This window comes from Seriola lalandi, unplaced genomic scaffold, assembly GCF_002814215.2.
Source record: "Seriola lalandi dorsalis isolate HSWRI2012SDOR001 ecotype SW California unplaced genomic scaffold, Sedor1 jcf7180002054469, whole genome shotgun sequence".
Lineage (NCBI taxonomy): Eukaryota > Metazoa > Chordata > Actinopteri > Carangiformes > Carangidae > Seriola > Seriola lalandi.
The window spans coordinates 1,513,380-1,528,377 of record NW_019525022.1 but is presented as its reverse complement, the minus strand read 5'-3'; the positions used below and the strand labels follow the sequence as shown (position 1 = coordinate 1,528,377).

The following is a 14,998-nucleotide window of genomic DNA, read 5'->3' as shown; positions in this document are numbered from 1 at the left end:
TCTGGAAAAAAAAAAGCTAGTGCTGGCAACTTGATAAAGTGGGACTTTTAATTCTACAGAATGCTCAGGTTTTGTGTCCACTGATGTACATAACACAGTGTGCAAGATATAACTCCCTTGTCATCAGCATGCTTTCGCCTGTCCAGTTTTTATCAGATCGGTGAAGAGGGATAAAAAGGTAGCCAGAGAAGAAAGGGACTTCAAGATGTGGAGCTGCTTGTTTTCACCGAAGTCTTGACAGGAGCTCCCTAGAGGCCTTCCAGCAGCTCACTGAGCAGCACCTCCCTTTCTCCTAGAAGCACGTCTCTCTTCAGACTGGTTCCTTTGTTCACTACCTTTATCTTCATGGCCAGACTCTTTATTTGTGCCTGGGGCAGTGCGTCAAAAAAAAAGTCCTCGTTGAACACTGGATTCCTGCTGTTCTTGATGATGGTGCTCCTCTGTTTCTGCTGCTTGCCAGGGTTCAGGTAGAGTGCAACACAGCAGTTAATGCTTTTAAGATCCGTCTGCCTGTCATAAAGGGCCTCAGCTGTGAGCACGCGCACCCTCAGCCGAGCTGCCTCCGGGTCGTAGTGAGTGCTCAGCCTCAGTGTCCCCCCCTTGTGGAGGTTGACGGTGTGCTCGCGCTGCAGGAGGTGCGTCGCAGCGCCCCTTGAGCCACTGCTTTTACATCCACGGAAGGCAGGAGAGGGAGGGCAGCGCATGCGGCGGCGCTGCATGTTGGGGCTGTTGTCTGCTGAGCTGCATTCATCAGTGGAGAGGGAACTGTGGCGCGCCAGGGAGCGCTTGGCACGAGACACCTGGAGGGAGAGAGAAAGAGGCAACTAGTAAACATACAAAAAGAAGGCCCACAGCGAATCAAACAAGGAAAACACTTTTATAACACCTTCACTGATAACTTTCTAACAGCTAATTCATATACTCAGACATATAGAAACAGAAATCCTCACCTTGGCTTGTGTCTCCTGGGTAATGGAGCGTAGGAGAGAGGCAGAGCGGGACAGGAGCGGGGAGTTAAAAGGTGATGACTCTGCAGAGGAGCAGGTGTCACTCTCTCCACCACTGAAGTAGCGGTAGGGGTTGGAGTCAGCCGGGGCCAGTAGAGTTCCCCCTTGGGAGCGCCTCTGTGAGTTCGGGGAGGTGAGTGGGCTGCTGGGGTCGCTGTGGAACAGGCTCTCCTTGCGCCGGGTGTGAGGAGACTCCACCAAGGTTGAAAACCCATAGGAGGTCTGAGCCTTGGGGACATACGGCAGGGACATTGCAGTCTGTGACTGGGGGTCTGCATTAGTGTTGACTTCAACACTGACCCTGTCCACAGATCCGGCACCTGGCTCATCAGCACTCTCTATTTGGATGATGTGACGGTTGGCTGACTTCTGCAGATTGCGTGTTTCTCCCCCCAGGCGGGAAAAGAGACGAGGGCTGCAGGGGTTCTTGCTGCTCCGAGCTCTGGGGCTCTGGCTACAGATGGCATGATCAGAGGAGGAGGGTCGCACGGTGGAGCAGAGCTGAGGTTCTGAGGGAAGAGACTCTTCTGGTGGACAACAGATAAGTTTAGGGGGGATGAAGAAATCAGGGATCTTATCTGGAGTGAGGACATTGGCATAAACAGAGACAGGAATGGCCTCAGCCGTCTGCGGGGGCTGGGATTTTGTCCCACTACTCTCCACAGAGCTACGGAGCTTCTCCAGTAGCCACATGCCCACTCAGATGCCTCCGCTCACAGTTTGTCTGCGAACAGAAAAGTGATGCATGAAGAGAAGACATCACAGAACAAACTGACACAACATCCATTTGTTGAGATTTACTTTTCTCCCCATAAGACACAAACATTAGTCTAAATGTTAGTCCAAAACAGTTTAGTCAAGTAAAGGAATGAAGAGTTAAGAGGCTCACATTTCTTTCACAATTCATACACTGCCTGTGTCCACGCGCCTCCTAAGAGCACTTTAAATCTATGAAAAAATATTGCGCAACATAGGGTGATTAAAATAGCCGTGTAATTGTCCTCTAAACGACTGAAACGAGCTGCTATTGAATTCTGCATTTTTAGCAAATCCAACTTATGCTATTTTTTTCAAATAAATTACTTTAACTCGCTAAAATTTTAATTACGCAATGAAATCATTTAAATAAGTGAGTCCAAATAACTTTGTTCTCTCAAACAAAGCCGCATAAACTACGGTTGCGATGCAACAATCAGTCAATCAAAAGCAATCAAACAAACCTACCTGTTGGCTGTGTAACTCTTTTCCTTTTCTGAAAAACTGATCGCCGGCGTGCGCACTCTGTGCGTAAAAGGTGTTTTCCAGTCCGGCGAAGTCCAAGTGTGATCCAAAACGGTTGCCAGCGGGAAAAGGCTGCTGGATCGAGCACACTCGCTTTATATGATGGAGTCTGTGACTTCTGAGCCAATGAGAAGGTTGTGAAACCTTCCCATGATATTTACCATAAAACTATTCCCTGAGCAGGCACGAGAGGGAGTGTGTGTGGGGTGAGGGTGTGGGGGTGTTGGTGGGGATGAATCCCATTTAAAGGCTGTTGTTTCATCAGCCACAGTGTGCTTCAGATTATGTGGGTTTCATATCTCACGCCTCATTGATTTTTAAAGAGAGCGTCACTGTGATTTCATTTAGCGCTCACGTGAGATCTGTTCGTTGCCAGATAGCGCATCTCTGCCTGATACAAACACACAAAGACCTTAATTGGACTTCCCGGTGGTAAACTAATGAAAGCTTTTGTCTTTATGCCACAACGACAAATTAATATTAACACCATGACAAATGGACTGCAAAAGAACTGCCACCACAATCTAAAGCTGGAGTTAGTTATATGAAGTTGAAGTAGCATTATGCATCTGTTGTTGACAGCTCTCCCAAATAAGTCGTCTTTGAATAGTTTGGATAGTTTCTTCAAATCCCAGTGTTTGCCACCGACTGTGATGTGTTGCCATGATGTTTCCATCACAGAGCCCTCAGACTCTCTGCTGCTCGCTGTGCCAGAAACTCTGACAAAGACCTGCAGTGAAGCTGCTGTCTTCAGTTTTGGACTCAGACTCTGGAACAGTCTCCCAGCTGATCTGAGGACAGCAACTTCAAATGAGCTGTTTAAGGCCCTACTGAAAACTCACTTTAAAATAAAACAAAACTTAAATTTAAATGTCCTTTTATCTTTAATGCGTAGTTCAGACCTGAAGCAACTTGTTGCTTAATTGATGAGTTGATCAACAGAAAATGAAGTATTTTGATAATGGATCATCCTTTCAACCCATTCCTCGGAAATAAAAATTCCAACATTTCTTTGTTCCAACCTTTTAACTGTGAGGATTTTTTGTTTTTCCGTATCTTACATAACAGCACACTGAATATCTTTGTGTTTTGAACTGTTAAACAAGCTGAAGACATCAGTGCTGAATTTTTTTCCCACTATTTCTTATATATAGACCAAATAATTAATTGAATGATTAATAGAACATTATTAAAGATTCAAAATGTCCTTATACATTTTGGTTTTATAAGCCACTCATTAAATTCTACATTATGAGATGTACAGTGAAGTTACACCAGTTATTTTAAGTTGTTTGACTTGTTATTAATCACTCTGAGCTGTATCTCTTGTGTGAAATAACGCCTGACAGTCACTATTTATTGGATATTTCAAAACAACATAAGGCAGCTCAAATCTGGCTGGACAGCAGATCTGATCACAAACTGCTACATTTTACAAAATTAAAAACTGAACATATCCATGATACTGTATTAAAAACATTCTTTCCATTAATTTCTGCACAAGTCCTGCTTAAAATGATGCGTAATGTAATGTAAGGACAAAAAACCAGAGCAAAGTAAAAGTAATATGCACTGATTAATTGTCTTTGTTTTTTATCTGGACTAGTTTCTGTTTGGATAAAGCCAAAGATGCGTTCAACCCACAGTGTCGTTTGCCAGGTGTTAAACATGGAGGTGGATCTGTCATGGTATGAGCAGCCATCTCGTAGGAGTCATTTGGACCAGTCAATGTTCTGCAGGGTTTTTAAAACGGCCAACAAAATGTGAGGCCATTTTACTGGACCGGTTGCAAACATGATTCCTCCGTGCTTTTGTTTTTTTCCCCTCTGCATCTATAGTATGTTCACATATTTGCATAAAACAGATACACACTACTAGTTTGTTTTTGTTTTTGATTGTGGGCCTTTATTATATGACAGGATAAAACTTGTTTTATTGTATTTTCACACGCTGTTGATCCCCAGGCGCTGTGGCTACTTTTTGTTTGTTTCATAACTGGTATTCTCCTGCTTATTTCTCATTGCGGTCAGAGTCTGATCTGCTTTGCTTGGTGCACACAAGCTCTCTACGAATGTGCACAATCTTTCTGCCTGTAACGCCGCACAGTATTTTGGTCTTGAAAGAGTAATCTGTGTATTTTACATTACCGTTCTCCTTTCTCTCCTTTTTTATTAAAAGGTGTTTCTCCCATTTTCAGTTCAGTAGTACAGCATTTTTCTATAACCTTATTTAACCAGGGGACCTTCAACTGAGAGCACTGCCCTGTTTTACTCTGCACTTTAGTATCATTCATAGCTGGCACCTGCCCGGTTAAACTGCAGTCTGAGCTGTTGGTCAAAGAGCTGTTCTTAGCTCTTAGTTCAACAACTGGGGAATATGTTGCTGCAAAAATAAGAGTGGATACTGTGTTCACTGCAAACAAAGACAACACTCCACTCACTTGTCTCATAATGTACCTTCTGATTTGCATTTTCCATTCACTATACAAAATAGTGACCAAAAAAAATCTATATTATCGAAGAAACCTGAAAATACCAGTTCACTGATGTACCAACCGAATTGAGCTTGAGTGGCTGAAATGCAGGTGTGTGCGCCTGGAGCTGTAAGTGCAAAGAATAAAGGGTTCAAAAATACTTATGCAAATGGTTTCCATTCATGCTATTTTTCTGATAATAGACTGCAGTGAATTATAGATTAGTGAGACATTAGATTAGAACATCAGGGGTATGATTCATCCACTGGTGTAGCTGCCCATTTAGACATTCAACCAGTCAACTATTTACTGTTGCTATAGAGAAATGCATATCTCTGTTGCCCCTAAACCAACTGGCTAAAATTACACCACAATAAAAACAACACTGAAAGTCCATGTGGAGAGGAAACGAGAATGGTGAAGCTGAAAGTGCGTATCCCCTGCATGATGAGGGCACATTTCAGACATTTCAGGTTTAATTTTTTTGCAAACCTGGAAAATCAGGGGTGTTGAAGATTAAAATAAATAAATTGTCTGAGAAGGAAAAAAAGGCACAAAAAGGAATTCATTTAGAAAAAAGTTATTACATCCTCACAATTTGCTCAGGTGAACATGCATATAAATCTACTGCGTGCATGTAATTGTATTCACATTTCTATATTTTTTAGGCTCACTAAAACCATAAAAGCATCCAAACTTTGCCACAACAAGTAACATTATATAGAAAATAACAAAGCAGATTCAATACCTAATGTGACCTGGACAGTGTCACATGGTTAATCTAGACCTGACTGTCTTTCATCCACTGGAGAAGACTCAAGGCTTCACATGAATGTTATATCTTCATTAATTAAATAAAGACTGCAACTCAGTTATGTATAATGAATCAATACTGGCAACCACGTAACCACACATTAGTGCAGACAGTGCGTACCCAGAACTGACAGATGCCAAAGTGTGTGAAAAAGCGACGTAAGCAGAGTTGAGTGCGACTCACTGGTCATTTGTTACTTGATAATTTAATCATAGCTTATTCATAGTCTGCGAATCAAAATGTCACATATAAAAAGTGCCACACAGTATGAATCACACCTTCTCCTGTGATGGTATAAATATGAGAAATGGATAATGAATGAATTCATCTCCTATATCATGATTTCTTCATGTAATATCCCTCTCCAACACAAGCATATAATCAATAAACCCACCGCATGTACTGTATGGAACATGTGTGCATGCAGTCACACACATCCAAGAAAGCAAGGTAATGTGACTCTGTCCGTTTTAATTGGACAAAGGCTGGCGTGCTTCTGTTTTTAATGAGGCCTTCCACACTCTTCTGATTCTTCCAACAACTTCTCCAACCCAGCCTACAGGATCGAACACACCATTTCTTGCTCCAATTAGGTCTGTGCTGTAGGCTATTTTCAGGACCTACAGTAACTATCTGTTTCCACACACATAACCGTGCACGTCACTTCGGCTGAACACCGGCTGATCCAAATAATCACCAATCGTGTGTGACAGTGGGGAAATTGTGGTCTATTTCTGCTGCAAGTGTGTCATTCTTCTCTGCCGTTCCTAAATGTCCTCATTGACTGGTTCGCTTTTTAGTTCTACCTGCTGCAACCTGTTGCTGACTGTTTCATCCCTTGTTTGGACCGGTTTTATGTATTAGGGTGTCACTGATCTCTGTGAATGGCTTTGAATGTATAAAGAAGGATAGAAAGATAAGAGATTATTGGATGAGATATGGCACAGACTATTGACATTGGTGATCCCCTCACTTTTCCTCTAGCGCCTCCATGAAGTAAAACATTTGTGGCTTTTAATTGAAATGTCTCATAAATTTGTTTCAAATTTCATTTTGTTCAATGTTTTAGTTTATGACCAGATAACGGCCAAACCACTGATATTCTCATCATCCTCAGCTCTACTTTGTGTTCAGTGCAAAGTACAACCTCACAGAGCTGCTAGCGCGGCCACAGTCACAGGGTCTAGGTTATAACGTATTGTTCATGGTTTCTCTGCCGCTGCCGCTCTTGCAGCCACTCACCCCTTTGACTTGAAAGCTTTTGTAATTGAGCAAATTGATCCAGAGAAGTCAAAGCATTGGCCATGAGTAAGCAGGGTGAGGTCCATTTTTCCTCCCACTTCATACCTCAGGAAAGAGAGTGTGTTCCTTCTCGAAGAAATGGTCTCAATAATTATCCAACACGTTGATTCTAATCTGAGAAGAATTAAAGTTGCGCTGAAGGCAAAGGGTGTCCATACTCTGGTCTTTAATATTAATATTTTGAATATCAATATTAATTATTATGAGGTAGGGTCATTAACTCCTCAGGTAGGTTGATTTAATGTAGTTATTGTGTCACTTCTAATAGCAATCCTCCAATCCAGATTCACATAAAAATGTCTGTCTCCATGTTTTTTTTGTTATTATACATATGACTTATACACACGGAACAGAGTTGCTATGATCTCTGATCCATTTGATATCTAAAAATACTCTTGGGGATGATGGGAAACACCACCAATATTTCTGAATGTCTGCCAAGACGTTTGATGATTTTCTCCGATGAATTATATGCTCATTATACACCACGAGACACACACTGAGCCTGTCAGTTCAGCAGAGCGGCTTGCTGCTGGAAGAATAATGCATGGAGTAAAAAGCAGAAGATCTCTGTTTCTGCTGCATCAAATTTAGGACTTTTTTTTTTTTTAATTGTCCTTTATGAGTCCAACAGTGTGACAGGAGTGTAATGCTAAATCAATGGAGTACTCTATTAACATTAGAGTGATTTGTTTTTCTCAGCTGTAGCTGATCATTCTGTTAATTTCTGCCATAGTTCTTGCACATTTTCTTTTTTTCTTCAATAAATCTTTCATCTGATGCTGTATAGCTGCTGAGTTTGTATTAGTCCTTTTAACAAGCCCTATTATTATCACATTAAGCAGTTGTTATTCAGTGTATTTCAGTATATTTGTTGTCTGTATCTGTAAGTTTCTACCAACCTACAACGTTTTCCTTCTCGACTGGATGGAAACTAGGAATGTTACATTGCTGGACCACAGTAATTATGGTCTATCATATAGAATGTAATAAGAGCAGATAAGATAATAACCCATAATAAAGTCAAAAGCTTTCAGTGTGAGTCATGGCCCCCACTAAGGCTGTGATGAGAGGATGGTAGTGAGTTGAGTCATGTTGATACAGGAGGATCAGATCGAGTCTGGAAAGAATTCAAACACTTCCCTTTGCTGCAGAGCAATATTCAGCACATGTATGTAGAAATGCAGAATATTGTGGTGAATATTAATGTGGTGAATATTATCTTACACTTTATCTACCCAGACTGCACTTCACAGAGTTAATGGGTTATGCTTAAACTATGAGCTGTTTTATATGTATGCCTATGAACTGTTGGTGTCTGCATCAGTGTCTGTAAAACTACAGCGATCAACAGTTTGGTTTTACTGCAGCAGTGTTACAGCATATATAGTGAACCTAGTGCATTGAAAAAAGTCCATGTTATGTTGTCAGCTGAATATTATTATGTAACATTCTTTCCTTAATTCTCGGTTAATGTGACATTACTTTGTGCTGCTCGTGCGGAGGACCTCGCTTGTAGACCTATTTGTAAGTGTCTCAGTGAGCAGAGAATACACACTGTCGGATAAGTGTGGATTGGCTCATTCTGCTGCTGCTGTACTGATATCCTCTCTATGGCTCTGAGACAGCCGACCCATCTGGTGAGAGGCCGCTGGGCACCAAGGTAAACAAACACCAAGCACGAACAGCTAAAGAGAGAGTGTTTTCTGTGTTGCTCATCATTGATCTTCAGAGCTATTTCGAGAAATTTGTTTGAGGATTATCACATATACAGACCAATGGACCAGAAGCCATGAGTGTGCATGGAAGTAAACATGACAAACAGAAAAAAAGAGGAGACAGATGGAGAGGGGGTGAAACCAGTCTAAGAAGAAGTATGTACAAAGTGAAGAGTGGACCTGTACCATCTGTAAAACAGTTGGGAGAAATAGCCTGCAGGAGAGAGGGAGCAACAAAAGACACAAAAAGGAATAAGTCATTTCATTTTATGTGTTACTTAACACAGTGATCACATAAAGCAGATGTTCTCAGATCTCCCTGGAGCAATGAATACAAAAGCATCTCTGTTTAAAATCGTTAACAGTATCTGAAGGCACAGCTTCCAGCAACAGCTTATTCATCTAATTTCAATGAAATTGTTCATAAAATATTAAAAGGAACCTTTAAAACCTTAAACGCATTTACCTGGCATGACTGCAGAACTTCAATCAGCACAATAAAGCAGAAATATAGATGAATTAATGCTGGGAATAAATGCCAAATCTACATCAATAGCCGATCATTAAACACTAAAAAGGTTAAAAATAGTAAAAAGATTAATAATTGCCATTACTTTTTTCAGACAAGAGGACAGACAGCTTAAATCAACTGTAAAGTGGGTTATTAAAGACCTTAATCATTAATGTTAGAACTTACTATAGAACATCTTTAGTCTTCTATGGATCATATCCAGTTTTTTACACTCAAGTGATTTGTTCCATGCATATTTTACCTAGTTTTATGGTATAAAATTAAGGGGTAAATGCCAAGTGTGTAGTATCTGTTGTTTTTAAGATACATGTGTGAACTGCTTCCTGCACCTCAGAAAATATTCTATAGAGTAGGTGTAAACACCAGATAGTGGTATAGTAGTTGTAGGCTATTTCTCTGAGTGTACATCCTGTGTGTGGGAAGACTTCATACACACAGTTTTCCCTCATCCCACAGTTCTTACTGTACACAGTAAATTATAATCACGTTTGCTTCCTTTTCATATGAAGCAATGATGTACAATATATAATAAATAATATTTCTGAACTATACTTTCTCACCGAACTCCTTAAAATGTGGAGGAAATCTGAATTTATTGTATTATATTGCAAAAATGTCTGATTTAAGGTGCAGGCTGTAATTTCTCTTTATCAAGATAAATGCCATTTTCATTATTTATTAAGTGTCCTCAAAAAGATCATTGTATGAACTTACTGGTCCCCAAAAATGCCCACCCACCCCCAAAAACCAAGAGAGAGAGAGACGACAAGAAATCAGAGGAAAGAAGATGCACTATGCAGGTCAAATGTGAATTAAATTAAAACTATGTCACCTCTTTTTACATAGAAAACAATGCATCTTTTACTATAATTTTACAGATTTTCCTCACTGTGACTCAGTTATCATATAACATACGTTTCTAAATGTCAAAAATGATTTTTATTTGATGTTTGCTGCTTTCCGTCAAGAGCTTCTATTTGACAGACAAGATGAAATCCTTCAGTTACTTGGCTACTTTGGATCTCCTCCCCCTTATACTTATGTGTGTGAGTGTGTTCTCACCATCCCTTGTGACTGCTTGGCATTTTGACAAGTGTGTGACAGTCAAATCTGTCAACAACGGCAGCATGATGCATCCTTACACAATATGCTGGCGATGAACAGTGTCTCTCAAACAGACAGAGAAAGGAGAAGGGGCAACCAAATGGTACACAGTAAATTTTTTGACAAGAAGATGAACATAATGGCCTGGGTTCATCACCAATACAAATCAATTGATGATGAATCATGAGGCTCATCATTGGCTCAGGGACAAGAGAAGCTTGATTGGTTCCACAATCAACAGATGTCAATACTTGTTGAAGCTTCTCTATTCTTTCTTCCTGGTGTCGTGTCACCTCCTGTAAGCAGCGAGAACACAAAGATAGTTTGACTTGTCTCTCTACTGAGTTCTAAGATTGCGTCAAAGCAAAAACATGTGAGTCATAATACAGAGTTTAGTCAGGACATCAAAGACAAATAAAAAATGGTGGTAGTGTAGCACTGTAACTTGATTTTGACACCTCTGGTAACACACTGCTTTTGAACAGCAGGTTGTCTCTAGCTCTCCACAGTTTCCTTTCCTGTTGTTTTTCACTGGAAAATATTTTGTTGTGCATATAGCCTATTTTTGTAATTCTTTTTCTGCAGCAGAAAAAAAAAACCATCCCGCTGTCTCTGTATTGGTATCTCAGTGTCAACACAAAGCCTGAGGGGAGAAGGGGGAAATGGTGGGAGCGAAGTACTCAGCTAACAGGAAAAATTAAATGAAACGAGGACCCTTTAGGCTTCCTTATATAGGCTCCATTTATTAGGGCAACATGTGGATGACTCATTGCCCTGCTTCACCATGTAATTGTGAATGATTGCTGGTATTTATTATATGGCACAGAAGTAAGTGAAAGGTAAACGGTAAGAGCGTGGCTGGAGACACACACTGCTGTTCTCCAGAACACTTAAAATCCATAATTGGTGGTTGAAGAAATGAGTCATGACCATGGCTGCTGTTTGGTTAAGATGACATTGATGACATGCCGCAATTCATGCCGAGTTTTATTTTCAGGCATTCCATATTTACTATTAGTTACTATAGTTATTATTTCATATATACACAGCAATCACCCACCCATATAATTCATAGTGTATTCAATGAATATCAACAGGATGTGGCTTGACAGCAAAAAGAAGCTAAACATTGACCAAGAATATTTGAAAAGATGGTTTGATGAGGTGAAGAGCAGAATTCTGATGAATACCAGATTATTTGCACTGTGCTGCTCTTTGTGACCGGAATTTCAAATTCAAGTTGATATCGGATCAGATTCAAAGCTGCTGTCAGAGTCCAGTTCATAAAAGTATATCATTATACATCTTTGTTGTGGAATATTGTAAAAATAACCATTCATTAAACCCCTTCCCTGAACAGCTTAGCAACTGTAGCCTGGCCCGTCTTTATGTGACAAGGGGCCCCACCTGCTTTTTTTGTAAGGGCTCACAAGTCAAACAAACATACTGGTTTAATCCTATACAATGTTTTTATATGTAAAATCTTAGTCTTCAAAGTAAGGAGTACTTAAACGGTAAAATACTGATATGTAGTGCAGTAATAGTATAAAGTATCAGATAATGGAAATACTCGAGTAAAGTAAGAACCTGAACCAGAAGTGTATTTATAGCAGTAACTGAGCGAATGTACTTTTCAACATTGCTTTCTAATTTAGCCTTATAACCAGAAAAACAAGCAAAAGTGTAAAGAATGAGATTGTCAATCCTCTCTAACATCAGCTGTATTATTTCGCATGTCTGGCTAACTAGTTCAATACCTACAGTAGTTAGAACGTGTTATGTAGCAGGCCAAGAAGAACGTCATTAACCATCTGTTAACTGTAAAAAAAAGACTTTTCACATTTACTCTACTGTGTATTATTCTCTCACTGTGTGGAAGCTGGTGCTGGGAGCTATCACAGCTCTGCCCTGCTGTCTCTTGGATTTGGGGAAGTTTACACTCCAGCAACCCTAGCCAACCTTACCCGAGATAGCATTAAGCCACAGTCTGATCTTATTTTTCCTCATTAGCTCTGATTATTGCTAATAATTCATTGATTAATTAAGACTTCTTTTTCTATAAACGGGCAATGCTTGCGCAGGCAAGGGGCAGAAAATGTCCCAAAATGACTGAGAGCTTATGATCAACATGAAAAGTTGTTTTTATGCTTAAAACTGCATGAATCACAAAAATAAGAAGTGGAGTATGTTGTACCAAGACAGAAACCTATTTCCAGTGATCTGGTCAGAGTTCTGGATGTTATGAAGTGTGGAAGTGGATGGTTTTGTATTGAAACAGCAGGAATAAACTCCACTTTTAATTGAAGCTGCAGGAATAAAGCGCAGTTTTAATTTAAAGTGCAGGAACAAACACCAGTTTTAATTAAAGCTGCAGGAATAAATGCCAGTTTTGACTGAAAATGCAGGAATAAATGCCAGGTTTAAGGTCAGAGAGACAGCTCACACTTTTGCTGTGTGTTTAAGGCTGTTAAATAAGCATTGCCAAGGCTCAGTGTTTGACATGTATTTAGAGTTTCAGTTTGGGAGTCAGTGACAGCTGATGGACAAGCAAACTGATGGCTGTGGATGGAAATTGTCACGTTGTAATTTTCCAGAAAATCATAATACAGCTTTACATATATGTCATTTTGAAGACAGCTTGAAACATTAAAACATCATCCAGAGACAGTGTTTCAAACAATTCACTGTGGGTTAACATTGACTTAATTAGCAAGCTATAGCTACAGCTATTGAATTGATAGTCCCCGGCTAGAGAAGAGAAGCCTCTTTGACTACCAATATCTAAAATCAATGACCCGTTGTTCTGAATTTGGAGAGGTAAATCTTTTACCAATATCACTGTAAACTGCATTACTTGCTGAAGAGAGAGAAGGGAAAGCTTAAGAGGTGCAGCAACAGCAAGTAAGGAGGCCGGGGCTTAGTGAACAGTCAGTTGACTTGTCAAGTCGCTAACTTCAATTTCACCGGGTACACACTGGCTGTGTCTTTGCTGCGTGTGTGGAGGCTTCTGTCACTGACCTGCGGCGGAGAAGCATGCGTGTGTGTTCACACTGGCTGCATCTTTGCTGCATTGCTGCTGCTGCCTAGCTCTATCTCTCTACATGGAGTTTGCAGGTTAACGGAATGTTGGATTTCTTTTCTGATTTATTTATTTCTTATTCATTTTTGACAGAATGTCTGTGACATATTTAGATTCAGCCTAGACATATAAAACTATGGTGGAAGGTGTTTGTGTTTATTTTAGCTGTGAGATGCACACATCATGCATGAAAAAATAGGTGAGATGCCGAATCGCTAGATCGCGCGATGCAGCCGGGGCCTCATGCAGCCAGTGTGTCCACTCTAACCCCTTAACACGTGCCTCAAAATGAAAACCAAGACGTTCTGCAGCCGCCACGCACATGCCACGCATCCAGTGTGTTCCTGGCCTTGACCTTTATCACACTCCAATGTCGTATTTCTGCATCAAGCTCAGTCCTTTCATTTTGCGTTAGCTCGTTTACTTTCTCAGTGTTGAAGTTGGAACATCATTTCATCTTCTTCCCGTCAGGAATCCCGTCAGAAAATTACATTTTATTTGATGTGGAAAAGCCCAAGCGTTCAAATCCTCTGGACCATTTCATCTGACAGGCCAAGTCAAAACGCAAGTGGTCGTCTTGTTACAGGGTATGTGATGTAATTGTGAGAAATGTGACACCTGTCTTATTATAAGATAAGCACTAAGATGAAAGGCTCTTGGAGAACAAAGAAAAACTTACATATACTTGACAAATCTTAACCAAAAGTCTGGGCTTTGATTGTTAGATTGTATTTGTTACTCTGTGGCTCATTGTGTGCACTGATTCATTCACATTAAATTTTAGTTTTCTTAGTTGTACATGACTCACCTTCCATTATTTGTGACTCAAAACAAGCCTATACACACTTGGTAAATATGACCAACATGGCCCCAGCTATACTGTAAATTGTCTTTCATATAAAAGTTCAGCATCCCTGTTGTCTTTGTCAATTATATTTCTTAGCCCATCCCAAAGTTGCTCACAATGGCAACCTAGTGGTAAGGGTGTTTGAAATGGAGGAGGACCTAATGTGGTGAGACAATAACAGGCCACACTTAACACCCCAGAGCCTGCGTTTATTTATACTGTTAACACTCCCACAAACTACAGTTGGAGACTTATCAGCCTCCAGTTAGCTGGATACAGGTGCCAGCACACTTGGTTGTCATTAGGAAACCATTGTTATGATTTAAATGGATTGTCATTTACCACCAGAAAAAAACTGCACTTTGCCTGACTTTCTATATGCTCTTTAACATGAAAAAAATATATAATAAGGTAAGAAAGCAGGGAAATTCAAGAGTGTGATTCAAAGGATCTGTTATTGTATCATTCTTGTTGTTATGCAAATGATCAGTGTTATGAGCCAATAAAGAATGGACCTAACTGGTGTCGACCACCCACATAGCCTTCTCAGTACTAACCACAAAAAGATACCTAATCAAATACACATGTTAATATATACTCTTTATAGTGCATGCTATTTTTCACACATGCTTTTATGTACGAAGAGCGTAACCAAAAAGGGAAATGTAGGGATATTTAATCCAGAGAAACAAGGTGGGAGATGCTTTCTTTTCTCTGTTGCTAAAGCAACAAGGAAATGTCATGTCCATATGCAGCCTGCTGAACTGAAACTGGGGGAAAATGAGAGGAAGATCACATTTCCTTCAACCATATCTACTGTCTGTTCAAACCAGACATCCCC

At 40.2% G+C, this 14,998-nt stretch overlaps 1 protein-coding gene across 1 annotated transcript; it reads right to left on the bottom strand.

The window, feature by feature from the left end:
• Window positions 1–2,313, bottom strand: LOC111658814 (C2 calcium-dependent domain-containing protein 4C-like). Its single transcript, XM_023411478.2, has 3 exons — window positions 2,232–2,313; window positions 951–1,731; window positions 1–800 (listed from the first exon to the last, which is right to left on the bottom strand). Exons 2-3 carry the CDS (start codon window positions 1,698–1,700, stop codon window positions 249–251), a joined length of 1,302 nt encoding a protein of 433 aa, XP_023267246.1. The 5' UTR covers window positions 1,701–1,731; window positions 2,232–2,313; the 3' UTR covers window positions 1–248.
• Between the last annotated feature and the right edge of the window lie 12,685 nt (window positions 2,314–14,998).